Source organism: Toxorhynchites rutilus, chromosome 2 (genome assembly GCF_029784135.1).
Source record: "Toxorhynchites rutilus septentrionalis strain SRP chromosome 2, ASM2978413v1, whole genome shotgun sequence".
Classification (NCBI taxonomy): Eukaryota; Metazoa; Arthropoda; class Insecta; order Diptera; family Culicidae; genus Toxorhynchites; species Toxorhynchites rutilus.
The window spans coordinates 113,798,813-113,817,592 of NC_073745.1; the positions used below are offsets into that span (position 1 = coordinate 113,798,813).

The 18,780-nt window shown below is 39.8% G+C and overlaps 1 protein-coding gene and 1 non-coding gene across 10 annotated transcripts in view; one reads left to right on the forward strand and one right to left on the reverse strand.

Annotated features, from left to right (window-relative positions):
* The first annotated feature begins 14,086 nt into the window (after positions 1–14,086).
* LOC129772024 (small nucleolar RNA U3) lies at positions 14,087–14,299 on the forward strand. Its single transcript, XR_008742540.1, has one exon. It is a non-coding gene; the product is annotated as a small nucleolar RNA U3 (small nucleolar RNA).
* A 1,296-nt stretch (positions 14,300–15,595) lies between these two features.
* LOC129767972 (uncharacterized) overlaps positions 15,596–18,780 on the reverse strand; it is a 142,400-nt gene continuing 139,215 nt past the window's right edge. For all 9 annotated transcript variants that reach the window (XM_055769298.1, XM_055769302.1, XM_055769299.1 and 6 more), the window contains exons 5-7: positions 18,329–18,699; positions 17,738–18,259; positions 15,596–17,681 (exon numbers count right to left, since the gene is read on the reverse strand). In XM_055769298.1, coding sequence (XP_055625273.1) covers positions 16,575–17,681; positions 17,738–18,259; positions 18,329–18,699 — 2,000 coding nt within the window. In that variant the 3' untranslated portion in view covers positions 15,596–16,574. The remainder of the gene's footprint in view (positions 17,682–17,737; positions 18,260–18,328; positions 18,700–18,780) is intronic.

The window sequence follows — 18,780 nt, forward strand, 5'->3', positions numbered from 1 at the left end:
AGAGCATTGAGGGCACAAGGCAGACAATCGGATATCTCCGTCCGGGATATCTTAGGTAGCCGTGATCCTGATCTTCTGCTCCATCTATACCTGTTCCTCAGAAACGCCGATGTCAACGTTTAATGATGTTTCCTTCGTTGTGTCCCTATTTCATCCCATGTCGGGCACACGTGCAAAGCACTGAAGACTGCAACATCCCAATTATGAGAACATTTGTAATAATAACCTCGAGCCAACCGCGAGTAATCGGTTACATATTACTAACATAGTTGTAAGCAAACATTGTCAAAATATTGAACTCCCGGCCCCGTTAGGCTGACGCCATATGAGCCTTAATAAAAATATATATTTTGGATTAAAAAAAAATCTCTCACACGCTACTGCCTTACAAGAAAAGGGCGACCGATCGTCATCAACTAACTGTCATTATTTTTGGCGGCTATAATTTGCCACATTTATCATGGGAATTCGACAAAGAATGCAACAGCTATTTTCAAGGAGCGTCTCCACCCAGTTTTCACGATTGATCACGAACCAATCGACCGAATGCTGTCAAATTTTGACACGTATCCATTGGAAGATGGCGCTTTGTGATAGTCAAGTAGATTTTTGCAAGAGGCGCCATCTAGACGTCAACCTTATGAACTTTTCAGCCGTGGATGCAGGAAATGGACTTAGGGTGACCACTCCATCCCCACTTCTCCTAATGTGAAATCCATGATCAAGACAAATGATCAAGAGCCTGACAAATCCTGTCAAATCTCGGGGAGGCCTAAAAAATAACTTTGGAACTAGTTTTCGGGGATAGTCCGCACCATAGATCATCCGCTCAATGATAATCGAGGTTCTTCTGTATATGAAAAAACTCTCTAGCTCTAGGTTTTGTTCTTCAATCATCGATTTTCACCTCGAGTACGATCTATGATCTTGAAATAATTCAGAATTTCAGTTCTGCGCAGCTTTCGAGGTTTGTGTTCGCTATCTGCTCCGTACTTTTTGAACTAGAATCACTTTAAGGCAATCAAACCCCAAAACAAGAAAAGTTTAATAACTCTGTCATTGATGCGATTATGATTAAAAGATAAGGAGGGAAGATTTTTTATCATCAAATATAATCTTCTATCAGTTACTTGCAGAGTTGCCAACCTTTCCAGTTTTTCCTGTATATTGCCTGCTTTTTTTGAAGTATGCTAGCCATACAGCCAATGGCAAAAAATCTCCAGTTTTTTTTTAATTTTCACAGTTTTACTCACCTTTTTTGTGCGTTTTAAAGTTTTTTTTACTGGAACACAGAAGTGTGGAATGTTATGTTTTCACAAATTTGGCTCCCTTTTATTGACTTTTAGTTCGATCAGGAAAATTAGGTCAGTTTGGATAATGTTTATGTTGGTGCCGCTAATGAAATGATGATCATTGAATATGTCAGTATGATAAATTTAACACAACACCGTAGCTGATATCAAGACCAATTCGATAAAGCTTTACATTACACTCTGTAATCAAGCTCTGACACGTTTTAATTTCAATGATCATTTAATCATCAGCATTGCGATAATTGATCCAACTCTTGCCATAGAAAGGAAGCATATGTAAATTGTTCCCTTTCTACAAAGTATTCGACAAATTTTCGATCGAAATGATATCCAGGAAATCGATAATGAATTTAGGGAGATACGAAACCTGGAAAAACTTCACTGTAAACGAACGTCAGGATGCTTTTTTCAGGGTAAAATTTTATCCAAAACAGGTATGACATTAATTTTACTTATCTCAAACAGACAAAAAATAATTTCAACATTCTTGATTCTGCCGCATTCCTCAGCAACCGTTGAATGATTGATTTTAAGTATACAATTTGAACAAATCAAAACAAGGAAGTAGAACAGGAACAAAAAATATGAAGATATTTAAAAAATTCTAGCTTCCAAAAATTGTATGCTAAATAATGAATAAAAATAAAGCAAAGTGAGGATTTGTTAGAATAACACCAAATGTGGAAAAGAAGTATAATTTAAAATGTATGATCACAAACAGGAAAACCTAAATGCTACTTACAGACACAGTCACTGTATATCGTATTTTCTATTGCTAATATAAAGCAAACAATCTTTGTGATTGTGGCGATGGCTACCACGACATCGAGCATGTTGTCTGGTCGTGTATCCGGTTCCATGCAGCTCGCTCTCAGCTCTCTAGAGCACTGAGAGCACAAGGCAGACAATCGGATATCCCCGTCCGGGATATCTTAGGTAGCCGTGATCCTGATCTTCTGCTTCATCTATACCTGTTCCTCAGAAACGCCGATGTCAACGTTTAATGATGTTTCCTTCGTTGTGTCCCCGTTTTATATCCCTCCTATCCGATCGATAAACTTTTACTTAGTCGCGGCAATACATACACACACTCTTTACAGATACACGGGCCAAAGGTTGTGCAGTCCACTGATGATTCAACAAGAGCCAAAGGTTTTTTTTTTATCTGTATTATAGTGATTTTCAACTCATTAGGCTGGTTCGTCACTTTTACTTCCATTTTTGGAAGAATGTCGGGAGTGAGAATTGAACTCGTGACCTTTAGCGTGAGAGGCATGGATGTTACCACTACGCCAGATCGCCTCCACAGCCAAAGGTTGTACCGCTCATGACAACTCTACACGAGCCGGCAGCTGATTGAGCCGGCTAGTGACCATTCTATCCTGGATTCCTCGAGTCGAGAAGACGCACCACGCTAGATATGGGGTACATACTAGGGGGGCGTTGCTGATTAATGGTCAGCTGCATCCCAATAGGAAGTATCCCGTGTCGGCAACACGTACAGAGCATTGGAGACAGCAACATCCCAATTACGAGAACACTTGTAATACTAACCTCGAGCCGACCGCGAGTAATCGGTTACATATTACTAACATAGATAATAAGAAAAACTGTCAAAATATTGAACTCCGGCCCCGTCAGGCTAACGCCATATGAGCCTTGATAAAAATATATATTTTGGAAAAAAAAATAAACAAAATTGACGAAAAAGTCGATTCTTCCAGGTTGTGTTTTATTTTTTCCAGCTTTTTCAATATTGGGTCGCTCTACGAGACTGTGGTTGCCTGCTTTAATATTTAGAGACAGAGATTCCATACAAACGGAATCTTGTAAAATATTCTGCCGACGGAGTTAATAACATGACCGGTCTCGAGAAGTCATTAGGAGCGTATCTAAGGAAAAATTGCTCAGATTTGTTCACACTAAAATGTGCAGTGGCGTCGACTGGGGGTGTGGAGGGGGCGAAGCGCCCCCGGGTGCACCATTTTAGGGGTGCAGAATGAACCGAATTTTTATGAAGAAATAGGATAAATATGGTTCATTCTTTTTCTGGCGGGTGGTGCAAATTAACTTTTCCGCCCCGGGTGCGAAAGCTTCACTCGACGCCACTGAAAATGTGTATGACAATTAGGGGTGACAATGGATATATGGAAAAAAATACATCATCGAATTTCAAAAATCGACAATGTACATTTTGTTTATTGGCCCAAAAAATTTCCTTTGCAAAATTTCAGCTCAATCGGACATGATTCAAGGGTACCTCAAAGCACTCAAAGTTTTGATTATTTGGGAAAACATTTTTTCGATTTTCCTAATTTCTTGTACTCCCCCATTGGGAGACTTTCGAGGGTCAAAAAATCAAAACATTGAGCGTTTTGAGGCACCCCTAAACCATGTCCGATTGAGCTGAAACTTTGCACAGGCCATTTGTTGGGCCAATAAATTTGACATGACCATTTTCGCTGCCACCCTAATGACCATGTGTGCATCATATGCATGTAAACATATACCTGAGAGCACAATCGAGCAGCTGTGTAAGGACATCTCCTCCTATCTGAGCTGTAGTCCTTTGTGAAACAGTAAGTTTGCTGTGATTCTCTTAAAGTCTAAACCCTTGAAAATGCTGCATCCGTCAGCCACGCGGTTGATTTCATTAGAAAGTGTTGTCAAGCATATATTTTAACGTTACGAACCTCTTCGAACTTATTTACGATTTATTTCGAATGATGATCACGTAGAGAAGATCCGAGTAAGAACTCTCTATGGCGGTTTAAAAAACCCTTCGACGGTTATTTATTTGATCTTCTTGTCTTATGTTCTAAGCATGGTAAACAATATCAACAGATTATTTCAACTAACCAATCTGAACAACGTATAGTTCGATCAGAAAAAATATGTTCTGTAGGTACAGCGACTGAAATATTGATCAATGAATATTTGTCCGTATGTAAAATTTCAGACAACGATATGTTTTTATATTGCACTCTGCAATCATGTTCAAAAACGATTTAATTTATATGATCCCTTGATCACCAACATGACGATAATTGATCCAATTAATGTCATAGAATAGAAGCATATGTCAATTGTTTCTCTTCTACAAACTATTCCGAATATTTGCGATTCAAATTATTCAGGATATCGATAATGAATTCAGGGAGATTGATCATTATAGGGAAACCTGGGTTTTACTGGCTCCACCGTAAACGAAAGCAAGGATGCTTCTTTCTTTTGGGGTAACATTTTGTCACTAAATAGGAATGACAATAATTTTTCAAACTATATCAATTTCAATGCGAAAAAAATTACATTCATAATGGAAATGACGCTCCGGTGGCGTTAATACATAAGTACCAATGCTAAAAATTGGTTGGCATCTCTGGTTACCTGGCACCATGCATACAGCCATTCCATACCAAACCGATTTAGTGGTTCTCAGATTTTCGTGAAAATCGCAAAATCATCCCGTATTTTTTGATTTTTTTTGTTAGGGCATTTCCATTTTAGGGTGGTTCGAAAAATCAACTTTTCTCCCTTATTTCCAAAAATGACGAAATTTCGAAAATTGATAGCTTCTGAACTAGTGGACCGATTTAGATGATCGACATATCAAATTGAAGCCAATAATTTAGTTTAGTAAAGCAAATGATTTAGTTTGAAAAAGTTTTACACCTGTAAAAAATTGAATTTTGTTTTCGTAATTATTTATTGTAGGGGAAATGCAGTTAAAATGAACACCCTAAGGAATATGCCCATTTACTGCGTCCACATACCGATATGACTTATTTCAAGAGAAAATGGGATGGGTCAACGTTAAAGTGATAGTCAATAAGCTATTACGAGTACAGTGGAGTACAATTCTTGATTTTGGTAGATTTTAGTTGAAGATTCAACAGGAATTGTTTAAAATGGTATTGCAGCGAAATTAAAAAAGATAGAAGTTGTGTGTCAAAGAACAAATTGTAGAGCGAATAGAGAGCTTCAATTTGGTTGATAGAAATATTAATGTTGATTATGTATTTTTTGGATAAACATACTATGAAGTTTTTCACTCCTAAAATGTTACTTAAATCCACTAATTTGGAAGTTTCATAACGGTATACTGTATAAAATTTTCTCTTCTTTCAAATGGAAGCAACAGAATTGTCTTACGTAGCGTATTTCTTGAATTAGAGCTAGTTAAGGACAAATAGGGCCCGAAACATGTCATTGATGGAATTCGAACATATGCGTAGAAGGATTTTTACCATCAAATATGATCCTCTATCATCTCCTGGAATAATATGAAAAAAGTATTTTATGACTGTAAGGGGATGAATCAAAAATTAAATTCTTCTTTAATAATCAAAAAACGTGAAAATCAAAAATATCTGTATAAAAACAAATAAAAAAACAATTTTTTTTTGATTCGGTTATATATAGGATTCGATTATATACAGTGAAAAGAAATCGGAGACTGTATATAATCGAGTCCGCGCTGTATAACTAACCATCATTCAAACCCATTAGCGCCGTCTTTAATCAGCATGCTCATAGCCTGATTTGCTCGATCGCTGGCATCCAGTGTTGCCACATATACAGATTTTTCAGTAATGATACAGATTTTTAGCATGTTTTTTGACCAATAATCTGTATATACAGATTTCATATTCTTGGATATCTATGCAGATTCATGCGAATAGTTGTGAAGCAGTGGTCTTGTCAGAATTCTTCTGCATCTATTGATAAACTACGAATTATCATATATAGCGAATTCGTTTTTGTTCAGTTTCAACCCCAGTGCCGCACTAACTGCTGTCAAAACGTTTTTTATTCACTCAGTTTCGCACTCAGTGTCGCACTAGTTCGCCCCGAAAGCAGTTAGTTTCGCACTGAGATGTTTCACGGGTTGGCATTCGGGTTCACCAATACAACTATACGGAACTGTCAAGTTCCGAGTATTGTTTTGGAAAATCTAAAAATAAAGACTAGTAAAATGGAAAACCTGCTGCTTTTGCTTTTGTATTATTGAAATCGTAATTCAATTCGGATTCTGATTTTGAAGAGTATATTCGAGTAAAGGGTATGTCACATCAAATTGCATCACGGAAAAAACGCTGTAGAAATTCGCCCAGTAGACCGATCCTTTTGAAAATTTTAGACAGTAAAATAAAAACTATTAAACAACTTTTGGTATTTTCTTTTTATTCATACTTCGAGCCCAAGCCCGTATGCTCGCACCTTCCTCTTTACCCCGTCCATAAGGTTCTGTACAACGTCAGGTTGTAGTTTTTTTTGAACAGAAATCCATTTTCTCTTGAAGTCCGCCTCCGATTTGACAACTTTTGGGTTCTTTCGGAGGGCCTGCTTCATAATCGCCCAATATATCTCTATTGGGCGAAGCTCCGGCGCGTTGAGCGGGTTCATTTCCTTTGGCACGAAGGTGACCCCGTTGGATTCGTACCACTCCAACACGTCCTTTGAATAGTGGCACGAAGCGAGATCCGGCCAGAAGATGGTCGGGCCCTCGTGCTGCTTCAATAGTGGTAGTAAGCGCTTCTGTAGGCACTCCTTAAGGTAAACCTGCCCGTTTACCGTGCCGGTCATCACGAAGGGGGCGCTCCGCTTTCCCCAAGAGCAGATCGCTTGCCACACCATGTACTTTTTGGCAAACTTGGATAGTTTCTGCTTGCGAATCTCCTCCGGAACGCTAAATTTGTCCTCTGCGGAGAAGAACAACAGGCCCGGCAGCTGACGAAAGTCCGCTTTGACGTAGGTTTCGTCGCCCATTACCAGGCAATGCGGCTTCGTCAGCATTTCGGTGTACAACTTCCGGGCTCGCGTCTTCCCACCATGTTTTGCCTTTCGTCGCGGTTAGGAGCCTTCTGAACCTTGTATGTACGCAGGCCCTCCCGCTGCTTGGTCCGCTGGACGAATGAACTTGACAAATTCAGCTTATTGGCGACATCCCGGACCGAACTTCTCGGATCACGTCTAAACTGCTTAACTACGCGCTTGTGATCTTTTTCACTGACGGAGCATCCATTTTTGCCGTTCTTCACCATCCGGTCGATGGTTAGGTTCTCGAAAGATCGTTTTAGTACTCTGCTGACCGTGGATTGGACGATTCCCAGCATCTTACCGATGTCCCGATGTGACAACTCCAGATTCTCGAAATGAGTGCACAGCATTAATTCACGACGCTCTTTTTCGTTCGACGACATTTTTCCAAATTTACGAAAAATTGACAGTGAAGCATGGCCAACGTGATCTATACACTCTAATCTGATTATAAGCGGAAGCTGAAGATATAATTCCTAAAAATTAAATTTCTACAGCGTTTTTTCCGTGATGCAATTTGATGTGACACACCCTTTAGACGGCAATAAGCTACGTGTGCTTTCATTGGTAGGCGAAAATAATGATGGATATCCAGGTTATAATAAATGCAAGTCGGGGGCATTTTTATATTGCAAGTAAGGTGATTGATACGATTAATTCCAGCAAATAAAATTTAAACTTGGAACTTTAATGTTGGTTGCTTCGTGAAATTTCATATCAATGACCGATAGTGTATTGTGAAAAATTTAGCACAAGTGTAACTGCGAAAGTGTATATTGTAGTAGTTGTGTTGAAAATGACTGGATATATGAAACGGTTTATTTCAATTTTCATAAATAAAAATCAAGGTATGTTCCCGCCCGAGAACGGGTCGTTCGGTTTAAGCTGTCTGTTTTCTTGTGTCCATTTTGACGTAGGACTACGTCTAACCGGAAGATATAGGGGGTGAAATGGAAATCTAGGCACTGAACAAGTAGGAAAAAATGCAAGATTTGGAACGCTTATAACTCGAGCATTTCTCAATAGATCGCAAAGGTTTTTGCATCAATTGATAGGAAATATATCTACGCATCTATCATAACGAATAACATTTAATTTTTCTTGAGATAAATAATTGAATAATTGTGAAATATCAAGCATTGTCAAAATGCACTATGTGCCCATTTTTGATTGGTCTATTTTGTGCTCCTCAAATCGAACCGACCAAAACGGGCAACCAGAGCAGCAGCGAAATAGAATGAACCACGATTGGAAAGGAAAAAGAAAAAAATGAACGAAACATTGGTCGCAGTCTCACACATGCGTAATTCTCGAGCCAGCCAGTCAGCTTAAAAATCCCCGCTCCGCTGCCGTAACGATCATTCTCATTCAAACCGTACACCACATCGGTTCGCATCACAACACATCAACAAACCAACCCAAGCAGCCATGTCTGGACATGACAATGGAGGAAAAGTGAAGGGAAAGGCAAAATCCGACTCGAACCGTGTTGATCTGGAGTTCCCCGCAAGGGTAGCTAGGCCGAGCGCGTTAGTACCAGTGCACCAGTCCACCTAGCCGGCGTTATATAGTTTCGGCCGCCGAAGTGATCGAGTTAGCTGGTAAAGCTGCTCGCGACGATAAGAAAACCCGCATTCGGAACAGAACACATTCGGTTCGGTGGACATCAAGACAACAGGCAGTTGCAGCGAGTGGCGAGTGGCAAACGCAATCGCAAAATGGCATCAGGTAGCAGAAGAAAAAAGTTTGTTCTTTATACACACTGCTTTGGTGGCAAATCCAGAACAAGGCGGCATCGAGGGCGTTCGAAATGGTTTTTTTCAAAACCACGAGTACTAAGTTTTCTAAATTTGAACCATTCCATAAAACAAGGCGCTTTTCAGGGCCATTAAACCTTCCAACAAAGAGTTTAGGAAATACAGTTCAATGCTTTCTAAAACAATATCCAAAATAATAATAAAACACAAATTGATTTTTTCATAATTTGTTTGCCAGGATATGATGAGTATGTGAATTTGGCAGTTGTTCTGAGCTTATTGATTTTCACCAATTCTTAAATTGCTTCTAGATTGAAAGTACAGTAATTTACACTTATCTCGACATTTAGCTAATTGGTCGGACCAGTAATGCGACATATTTAGTTGGACATTTTTGTAAACATAGAGTTCGGGGTCCAAATTATGACCCCACATTGAAGGTCGACACTGTACCACTGTCATCGCAAATGTTCAATTACAGGTTAAAATTATCTCCAATCCGATACTGAGTGGTGGTAATGCGACGTGCCATTAAATGTAATTTACTGTAAAATATGTCACAAGCTGGATGGGAAGAAATTTTCCAACTGTGAAAGCTGTGGCGAGTGGCAAATGCAATCGCTAAACAGCAAGGTTTAGCCGAACAAGATGGGGATATCGAGTGATAACAAAACAATAAACTCTTTAGATTGAAGATAATTTTGTGATCCTGAAAAGGACCCTTTTTAGCCTGCATGTGAATCCAACGAGCGAACAAATCGTAATGAATGTATTTTTTTGCCATCGCTCCCTTTTAACGCTCATTCGTTCGTCTCGTTGGACTCGCCCCTCTGGCTGAGTCTGCCGATTTGTCTCTATCCTGTGAGTGTATACCGCTAGAGTATAAAACACGCGGACCCCAAAAAAATATCTTATTTTCTTTCAAACCGTAAACCCGTATGGTTGTACGGCATCGGCATCGTGGACGTAACAAAGGAGGACAAGTTAAGGGAAAGGCAAAGTCTCACTCGAACCGTGCAAGTCTCCAGTTCCCTGTTGGTCGCATTCACTGATTGCTCGGCAAGGGTAACTAGGCCGAACGGATTGGTGCCGGAGCACCAGTATACCTAACTGCGATTATAGAGTTTCGGCCGTCGGAGTGCTCGAGTTGGCTTGCAAAGCTGCTCACGACAATCAGAAAACCCGCATCAAGAACAGAGCAGCTTCGGTTCGGCGCTCATCAAGGCAACAATTAGTTTCAGTGAGTGGCAAAGTGTTTCTCCGGCACGTCGCATCAAATGTAATTTACTGAACAACATGTCACAAGCTGGATGGGAAGAAATTTTCCAACTGTGAAACCTGTGGCGAGTGGCAAACGCAATAGCTAAACAGGAAGGTTTAACCGAACAAGATGGGAATATCGAGTGATAACAAAAACACAACACCAAAGGTTCTTTTCAGAACCATCAACATATTCATGAAGAGTAAACAGTAAACTAATCCATTTTTAAGGTAGATAGGTAGGTATTCACGTAGGAGAAGAAAATAAAACAATATATTTAAAATATATATTTAACAAAAGCTGTCCCCTTTGTATAGTCCTATGTCACTCCGGTTATGTCCCCGACATTACCCACCCGTCTTTTTCACCCAAGGAAAGTTCTTACGGCGAGAAAACTTGGAAAAGTGAAGAAATATTCGAAAAAGTTATTTCCCATATGCTCTACATATGGTATTAGGTGTTGTTAGTCCAATTAAAATTCGCATTGGGTTGAATAAACACTCAGAAAATAAGAAATAATAAAAGAAAATTACCTTTTCCATTTCAAATATGTTTTCTCTTTATTAAAGTAACATGTTTTTACTGATGAGAAAAATTGATAATTGTGTTCGGTATTGGTAATTATCTTTTATTACATTGGCGAGTTTTTTTCTTTATCTCATCCATACATAACACAGGAGGGATCTCGTCTAGGGTCACAGAGGGCGGTTTTCATCATATCTCATTCCACTTCGGTATCTTCTATCTGATACGCACCATCTAACGACTGATTACCATCATTCTGTCATCATCACTCGGTTGAAAACACTGTTGGATTGAACAAATAATACCCAACAACCAAACAAAACGGCCCTTTTTCAGGGCCACCAAACCATTATCAAAGAGCTTAATTCCTCAAACATATCCAAAATGCACAGATAGCTTAACGGAATCCTACGTCAACTATGCGGTCGTGCTTCAGACACAACCCTCCTGTGATTTTTGTGGAACAAATAGGAAAAGCATCGACAAATGGTTAAGTGAGTGTCAGAACTACATGTGTTAGGTAATCAAACAATATGGAGTAAAAATTTTCATTCATACTTTTATATTTTTATACTGCACCTGGCCCTTCTGATCTGATAGAGAATAATTTACCTTCCAAGTACTAATATCGCTACCAGACGTCGACACTGTACATTTGTCGTTGCAAATATGAACAAATCAGACTATATAACGCACACGAACAAACCACCGCATTCGTGAAACTGAAAACGTTTTTATTTTTATTCCAGAGTCAGTTTGGCATTGACTCAGTTTTAAAAACGAATTCGCTAATAGATGTGACGCGGTATATTTAGAACCACATAGAACCATTGTATGTAATGGTCATTCACTTCATTCGTAGCTCAGTGTTCTTTTGTGAATGAGCGTGCGTAAAGTGTTCGTGAAGACTTTACAATGCCGCATGGAACGTACTTGTCGGAACAGGAAAATGGGAAGATTTTAGCTTACCGCGAATGTAATTCGGGTATACGTGAAATTGCGCGCCGTTTGAACAGATATTATCATGTTATTATTATTTTTTTGAATAATCCTGATGGATATGGCAAGAACAAAAAAGGTGGACACAAAAAAAGGCTATCTGGACGAGTTCAACGAAGAATCATTAAAACCATACGCAACTCAACGAAGAGTTTGAACCAGATTAAGGCAGAACTATCACTTGACGTTTCGCGAATAACAATCTACAGAATATTGAAAGGCTGTTCTTATATTCAACGACAAAAGTTGAAGCAAGCACCATGCCTTTTGCCCCGCCACAAGGAAGCCCGGCTCAAATTCGCACGTGACAACATGAGTCGAGATTTGAGTAAAGTATGTAGTCGCTTATTCAATTAAGAAATTTGTTAAGCCGGTCTATTCTTCCAGGCCATCTTCTCTGAGGAGAAGAAATTCAACTTGGATGGGCCAGATAGTTTTGATTCATACTGGAGAGATTTACGGAACGAGCCAAGTTATTTTACGACACGAAACTTCGGAGGAGGAACTTTAATGGATTGGGGAGGATTCTGTCAAGATGAACGGTTGGAGATTGCTTTTCCGTCAACACGAATAAACAATCAGGAATACGTCGAAGTACTTCAACATCATTTGCTGCCGTTTTTGCATCAAAACCATCGTAATGAACTGGAATACCAGTTCATTACAGGACGCATCAGTTCATAAGAGCCGGGCGACCATCGCATGGTTCAATGAACAGGGGATTCAGATTCAGAGCTTGTTCACCAGATCAGAATCCAATAGAGAACTTGTGGAGGTTTATCGTACGAGGAGTATATGCAGACAACAAGCAGTACGGAAATTTTAAAGGGCTCTAACAAGCAGTTTCATCTGCGAGATACAAATTTCAACATGCCAAAGCATGGTTGAAAGTATGCCGAACAGGTTATTTGGACTAATTGAGAACATGGGAGGACCTACGCATTATTAGCTTTTTGTAATTCATGCCGATATTGACATTAATTTTGTAAGGAGCAAAAACAGTAAACGCAACTATCAAATCGAAATTATTTGTTAAAATCTTAGGGGAAAGTGCCTCAGTACAGTTGTCAAACGACATCAAGGCTAAATTCTTCAAGACCATGTATGAACACCACGAGAAAAGTGAGCATTAAATGAATATTTGTAATAATAATCACATTACAAATCATTTGTAATAATAATCACATTACAAATATTCATTTAATGCTCACTTTTCTCGTGGTGTTCATACATGGTCTTGAAGAATTTAGCCTAAATGAAATAAACTCTTACTGTCGGTTTTCCTTAAAATACATTTTTAAAGTATTTTTATTTTTTATTTGGCATAATTATCTATGTATTATAACATTTTGATGGGCATGAGTGCCGTACTGCACTTAAAAATTATTCCGCTGGGGCCATGAGTCCAACACTGCACACGCGCAATCTTCCAATGTTTCAAACGTGTGCGCTACTGCACATGTTTTACATTAAAACTAATGTGTTTTTCGTTTTTTCGCCTCAATACATAGTAGAAAAGATGAACCAGCCTACGGCTGAAAGTCTCTATAATAAAGAATAAAAAATACATAGTAGGACACTTCGATCTCATACTTTGGCATCACTGCTTGTATTATTCTACCAATTACAATTTATCACTGTCCGAAATGCTCCGAAAAGTTTTTATGTCTGGTTTGTTTTAATTACGAGTTTGAAAAAATGTTATAAAACAATTAATTTAAAAAAAATTGTTTTATAATGAGTTTTATCGTTATTTTACTCGTTTACCTTAAGTTGGGGCCGAGTGTGCAGTACTACACACGGGTAATTTTTACCCTTATATGGCATATATGGGATATGGGGCTTATATGGGATGAAATTTTATGCTAGATGGGTTCCTGGCACCATCTAGTATAAGAATCAACCATTAGATCCTCCAGGTCTTTACGAACATTTTGGTCAAAACACCAAGGCCGTCAAAGTATTAAACTCTCAATCTGGGATATTACACTTTTTTTTATCAAATTAGACATCTTTGCGAGAAAGAATTGCACAGTGAACTTTGGCATAGGCCTGAAACTTGAAAAAAAAAAAGTCTTATTCAGAAAACTACTGGCAAGCTATACAAGTGATCACAAGTGTTTCCCCCCGGATAGTTTCTGAACAGAGTTCCGAAGAGTAGTAGAATTGAGATCCTATCCACAGCGCCAAATGTCTCCGCCCGACACGTGTTCGTTCAATCGAGCCTATTTTTATTCATTCATTTTCCCATTCTCGAGCACATGTACCAGGTACATAATAAAATTTTCCACCTGTTGAGCAGCTGAATCTTGTTAGATTATGCGAACGCTCAAAAGCTCGATCGACGTGAGCATCGCTAGCGTAGCATAGCACGAGTCAGGGATGGCATCGTGGGTAGCAACTTACCGGTTAAGACTGTGCTTCACAGGATCATTTCTGTAGGCAAGTTTTCACCCCAAGTTTTTTCCGCAAGGAAAAGATTTCCCACCCACGATGATGAGACGTGGTGACCATTCTGGAGCGTGAAACTTGGTTCGGTTTGGTTCTATCGTCTACCCGGTAGAACCCCGGACTGCTGAAGATCGTGCTCGCTTTTGCAATGGATTGGTCGCTATCTGAGTGGTTGAATAAATAGAAAAAAATATGAATGGACAAACAAATGAAATTTGTTTGTCTTGGTTCGATAATAACGGTCCCCCCTCCCTCCCTGCTTCGCGTCTTCAAACTTCAAACGTTAAATTTAATTGGCGTCAAAAGGGTCACATGTTTTTGTTGATGGATCATGTCCTCGATGTTTAAAAATTGCAGTTAGCTTAAAATTTGAACAAAAGGGAGCTCATTTCAGCAAAATGATGACACACTGTAAACCGGGGGCAAATTGATCACTGTTTTCAGAAAAATGTGAATATTTCCGATTGCTTTAGTTAGATTTTTACCCAATTATTTTTAAAATCAGTACTGGTGCCTAAGGTCACTAAACGTTATAGAAGGTTTTGTTCAAAAAAATCCTTAAGCGTTAATTTGGAAAATTTCTAACGGAAAATTTCAAAATGTAGCTTCGGGGTGGATTGACCAATCTATGTTTTTCAGGATTTTATAGTGTCATATGCACGAAAATGTATAGAAAGTAATTTATTTATCCATCTACGGTCATTTAAATGATAATTCAAGGTTTTGAGGATACGAAAACCTGATTGAATCCACCCAAAGGTGTGTGGTCATGTCTTTCCATAGCTCGATTTAAACATTGATCTGCAGGTCATCCGGAGGACCATTGAGGTTATCCTAATTCAGCCAAAAACACTTCAAATGCTCACTAATGGGTTAGTTTTGACAAACCTAGTCGTTCGATATGTCGCATGATGGGATTCGGTTTTGGTCATTCATGTTGCTTTTTTGTAAAATAGTTTTTTCTCACTTGTTTGAATAGTAATTACAAGTATTTGATTACTTATTCAAATCATCAAGTATCGGCTAGAAGTGAATTAATATGTTTAGCGTCTATAAATATTAGTTTGATGTGTTGAAAATATGTTTCTTTATCATAATTGAAAATGGAAACGAAAATGCTATTCAGAAAAAAAATAATTTTCATGCAATTTAATAAGTGATTCGTTAAGAACCATTGACACAAAGATCCTTCAGATGATTATTGAACATGTCCGATTAAAAAAGCTTGAAATAAAATTGCATAATACTTTTGAAAATTTATGTTTGTTTTCAGTAATACGTTTGATCAATTTCAACCCGGTGATCAATTTGCCCCCGGATGACGGTATATTAGTTTTTAGTGTGAAATATGAATTCTCTTCGATACGAATACAGTTATGAGATGTTCCAACACACTTCGAGAATAAGTAACCAATCCTCTGGGATGCGATATGATCACTACAAACACAGCAATGTACAGATTCGAAACATAATTGGTCTCGGTGCACGATTTATTAGCGAATATGTAGAACTCTGCTTGAACTATGTTCTTTGATAAATCAGCGCGCTTTAACATCAATACAGCTTTGCGATTTTTCCTTTATTTTGGCTGCAATAAATAGTTTCGATCTGTACGATTTATCGACTACATTTCCATCGAGTCGTGTCATTCCGTTATCCTAAAAATATACACTTTTCTGCTTGATATCATTTTAAATTTTGTGTGAGAATTTGATTGCTTTTTTTTGTTCATAGTGTCCAACATCAGTAAATGTACATTTATATGTGTATGTTTTTTCTTCTCGAATGGACATTTGATTCTGAAAGACATTTATAAAGGCTTGTAAGCTTTCTCGTATCTTCTACAACATGGAGTCGCGTATCGGCGCTTTCGGGGGAAATATTTCACTGGCGCAAGAAGTGTGAAACATTTCCAACGCATCATTCTTTCTGTTGTAAGCTCCATTTGTTGGTTTCCTTTTTTTTTTCCACTGTTAGCAAGCTTTGAATCATGCAAGGTACACTCAGTATTATTGTGACGCGTTGGTATGATGGACCTGTTAGTATAACTGCTGTCAGAGTATATGCGGCGTGACTTTTGTCTTGTATTTAGTGACATCTATCTAACCATTGTAGAATCTTAGTCAAAACTTATATTTATTAGTAATGTATAAGCGTAGAGATTTAATAATAGTAAAAAGATTAACCGCACCGTTTCGGTGCGACGGAGAGACTCGTTTCTTAGCACAAACAAAAAAAACTTATCTACAATTCTAAAGTTTGCTTCAGTTATCGGTCACAAAGTAATACAATTCACTTTCGAAGATTTATTTTAAAAACTACACTTTGGCCGGATATTCGTAACGAACTTACCGGTGAAATAATCCAAAAAAATAAACGAAAACAAAACAATAAATATTTTATGCTTCGAAGGAATCTTGAACAGTTGGATTCATCTTATGAACAAACTTAATATCTAAAATGTCCCTTTCGTCCGCGATAGTTGTGATAGATTCGCAGGGGTTGGTAGCTACCGTTCGAGGGCTGCAGGAGTTGCTGCTGTGGGGGCTGTGTTTGGCCATTTGCCTCGGGGGCGGTGATATGCAGAGCGGACGTGGATGGCACTGTATTGAGACGAGGTCCGAAACGGGACGCGAGTACAAAGTGGTACAATGGCAGATAGATGACGGCAACAACACAGGCGGTGATGGCTAGCGCTTGGAAAGCCGTTATCAGACAGTCCAACTTGGTCCACGTTCCGATCAGGGTACCGAAGAATCGACCCAGACAGAAGTGGAAGATCACAGGCAGCGCTTGACCGGTGGTGATGATACGACGAGGAATAATATGGCGCGTATAGAAAACTATCGTTAACCATGTCAGTCCGAGTGTAACCGGATACAGAAAATCGATAACCACGCGCCACCACGTTATGTCCACGCTAGCTAACAGTGCAAATCGAAGAATGTAGGTTGTGATAGCCACAATCAAGATGTTCGAATGTCCACAGAAATCTACAATATGTTCCGCGTACCAAAGTGCCGGTATTACAAGCAGGGCCCCCAATATCACAAACACACTCCAGGTCGTTCCGTAGTATTCGTCCGTCACCGGATGAATGATGAAATTTTTCACCAAAACACCCTCATAATTGTCAAGCACACTCCAGAATGTCCCCAAAATCAACGTAATGAAGCAAAGAGCAGCCGCTTCCAGCACATATTGCCTAATGGCTGACATGGGAATCGCTACCATACCACATTTTGTATGCCACCACATCTCGGGAGGACTCAAAGGCATACCGGATGAAAATAGCAACACTATGGCAGCCAAAACTACCAACACCACATACACATAATAGGTGTGGAAGAACCACGAGAGCACAAAGTAGAATAGACCCCAACCGATGGCACCCCAAACGATTTGGCGACCAAAGTCGCCCCGTCCCGTCGAGGTTTCACGGGTCGCAATGATCGTGGCCGCGTTCAACAGCACAATCGCAGCGAGTGGGAAGGCATCTGCGACAGCGCGAATCAGCAAATACGACCAGAATGTGACTTCGGGGTCTCCAACAATCTGAAAAGAATCACATAGTCACTCAATAAATCATTCGGGATTTCAAGACCGCTCACCTTCATACAGACACTCTCAGCCAGAACACTATTCTCGCTGTCGTACGGATTCTGAACTTCGCACTCAATCTTGGGCGTACAGTTCGACGAGTTGATCAACAGCTTCATCCAGGCGACCTGCTTCTCCGGAATGTTGCACGAGAATCCATTCAGCGGATAGCGACACCATTCGGCACTGTGCGTTTCATTTTCATCGTTCACCGCACTGTGCAGGACGGTTTCAAACTTCAACGATTCCGTGGCCGGAGTGTAGGCGTGACAGATTTCCGACTCGGGTCCACCCATACGTTCGCAGATATGTGGCACCGGGATGGGAGTGTTATCCACTTCCACCTTTGGCATCTCCAAATGAGCCGGCGCAGAATCCGCATCCTCATCGATCAGATCGTACTCTTCGTCCTCGATGGAAGTTTCGGTGGACGAGGGTAGCGACACTCCGTTCGTGTACGGATGGTTTAGATTTTCGAACTCGATCGGTTTCTGGCAGGTGTACGAGCAGTTTGTGAGCGATAGGTGTCCGATCTGTGAATAGAAGAAGTACGCCCCGATGCCTCATTCGAACTTCATATTTAAGAGCACAAATTGATTTACCTTCTCTCGCTTCCAGTGGTAGCAGGTCCGTTCCTCGGAGCAGCGTTGCTGGAAGATGATGGCACCATCCAGATCACACGCGAAGCTCACCTGAGACCGGCTGGACTCGTGACGTTCAACCGGGGGTACCACGAAGAACAGGATCGCGTACAGCAGGGCGGAGAAGATCATACAGAAGGATGCCATGAAGCGCAACCGTTTGCCGTACGAAGGTCCATTGATGCCGGCTAGTCTATCGGCTAGCGGGGCGAAGATCAGTGGTCCCAACAGGGCCACAAGTGGGGCCACAATCGAGATGATTTGCGATTCCTTGTAATTTAACCCGATATGGGTCATGTGCCTTTGCAGATAGGGGTGAAGACATCCTAAGCCTGGGAGTGGATAAGAGGAGGTCGTATTAGTGATTTATGAGATATTATTTTGTTGGAATAATGCATGTGTGATACTCTATC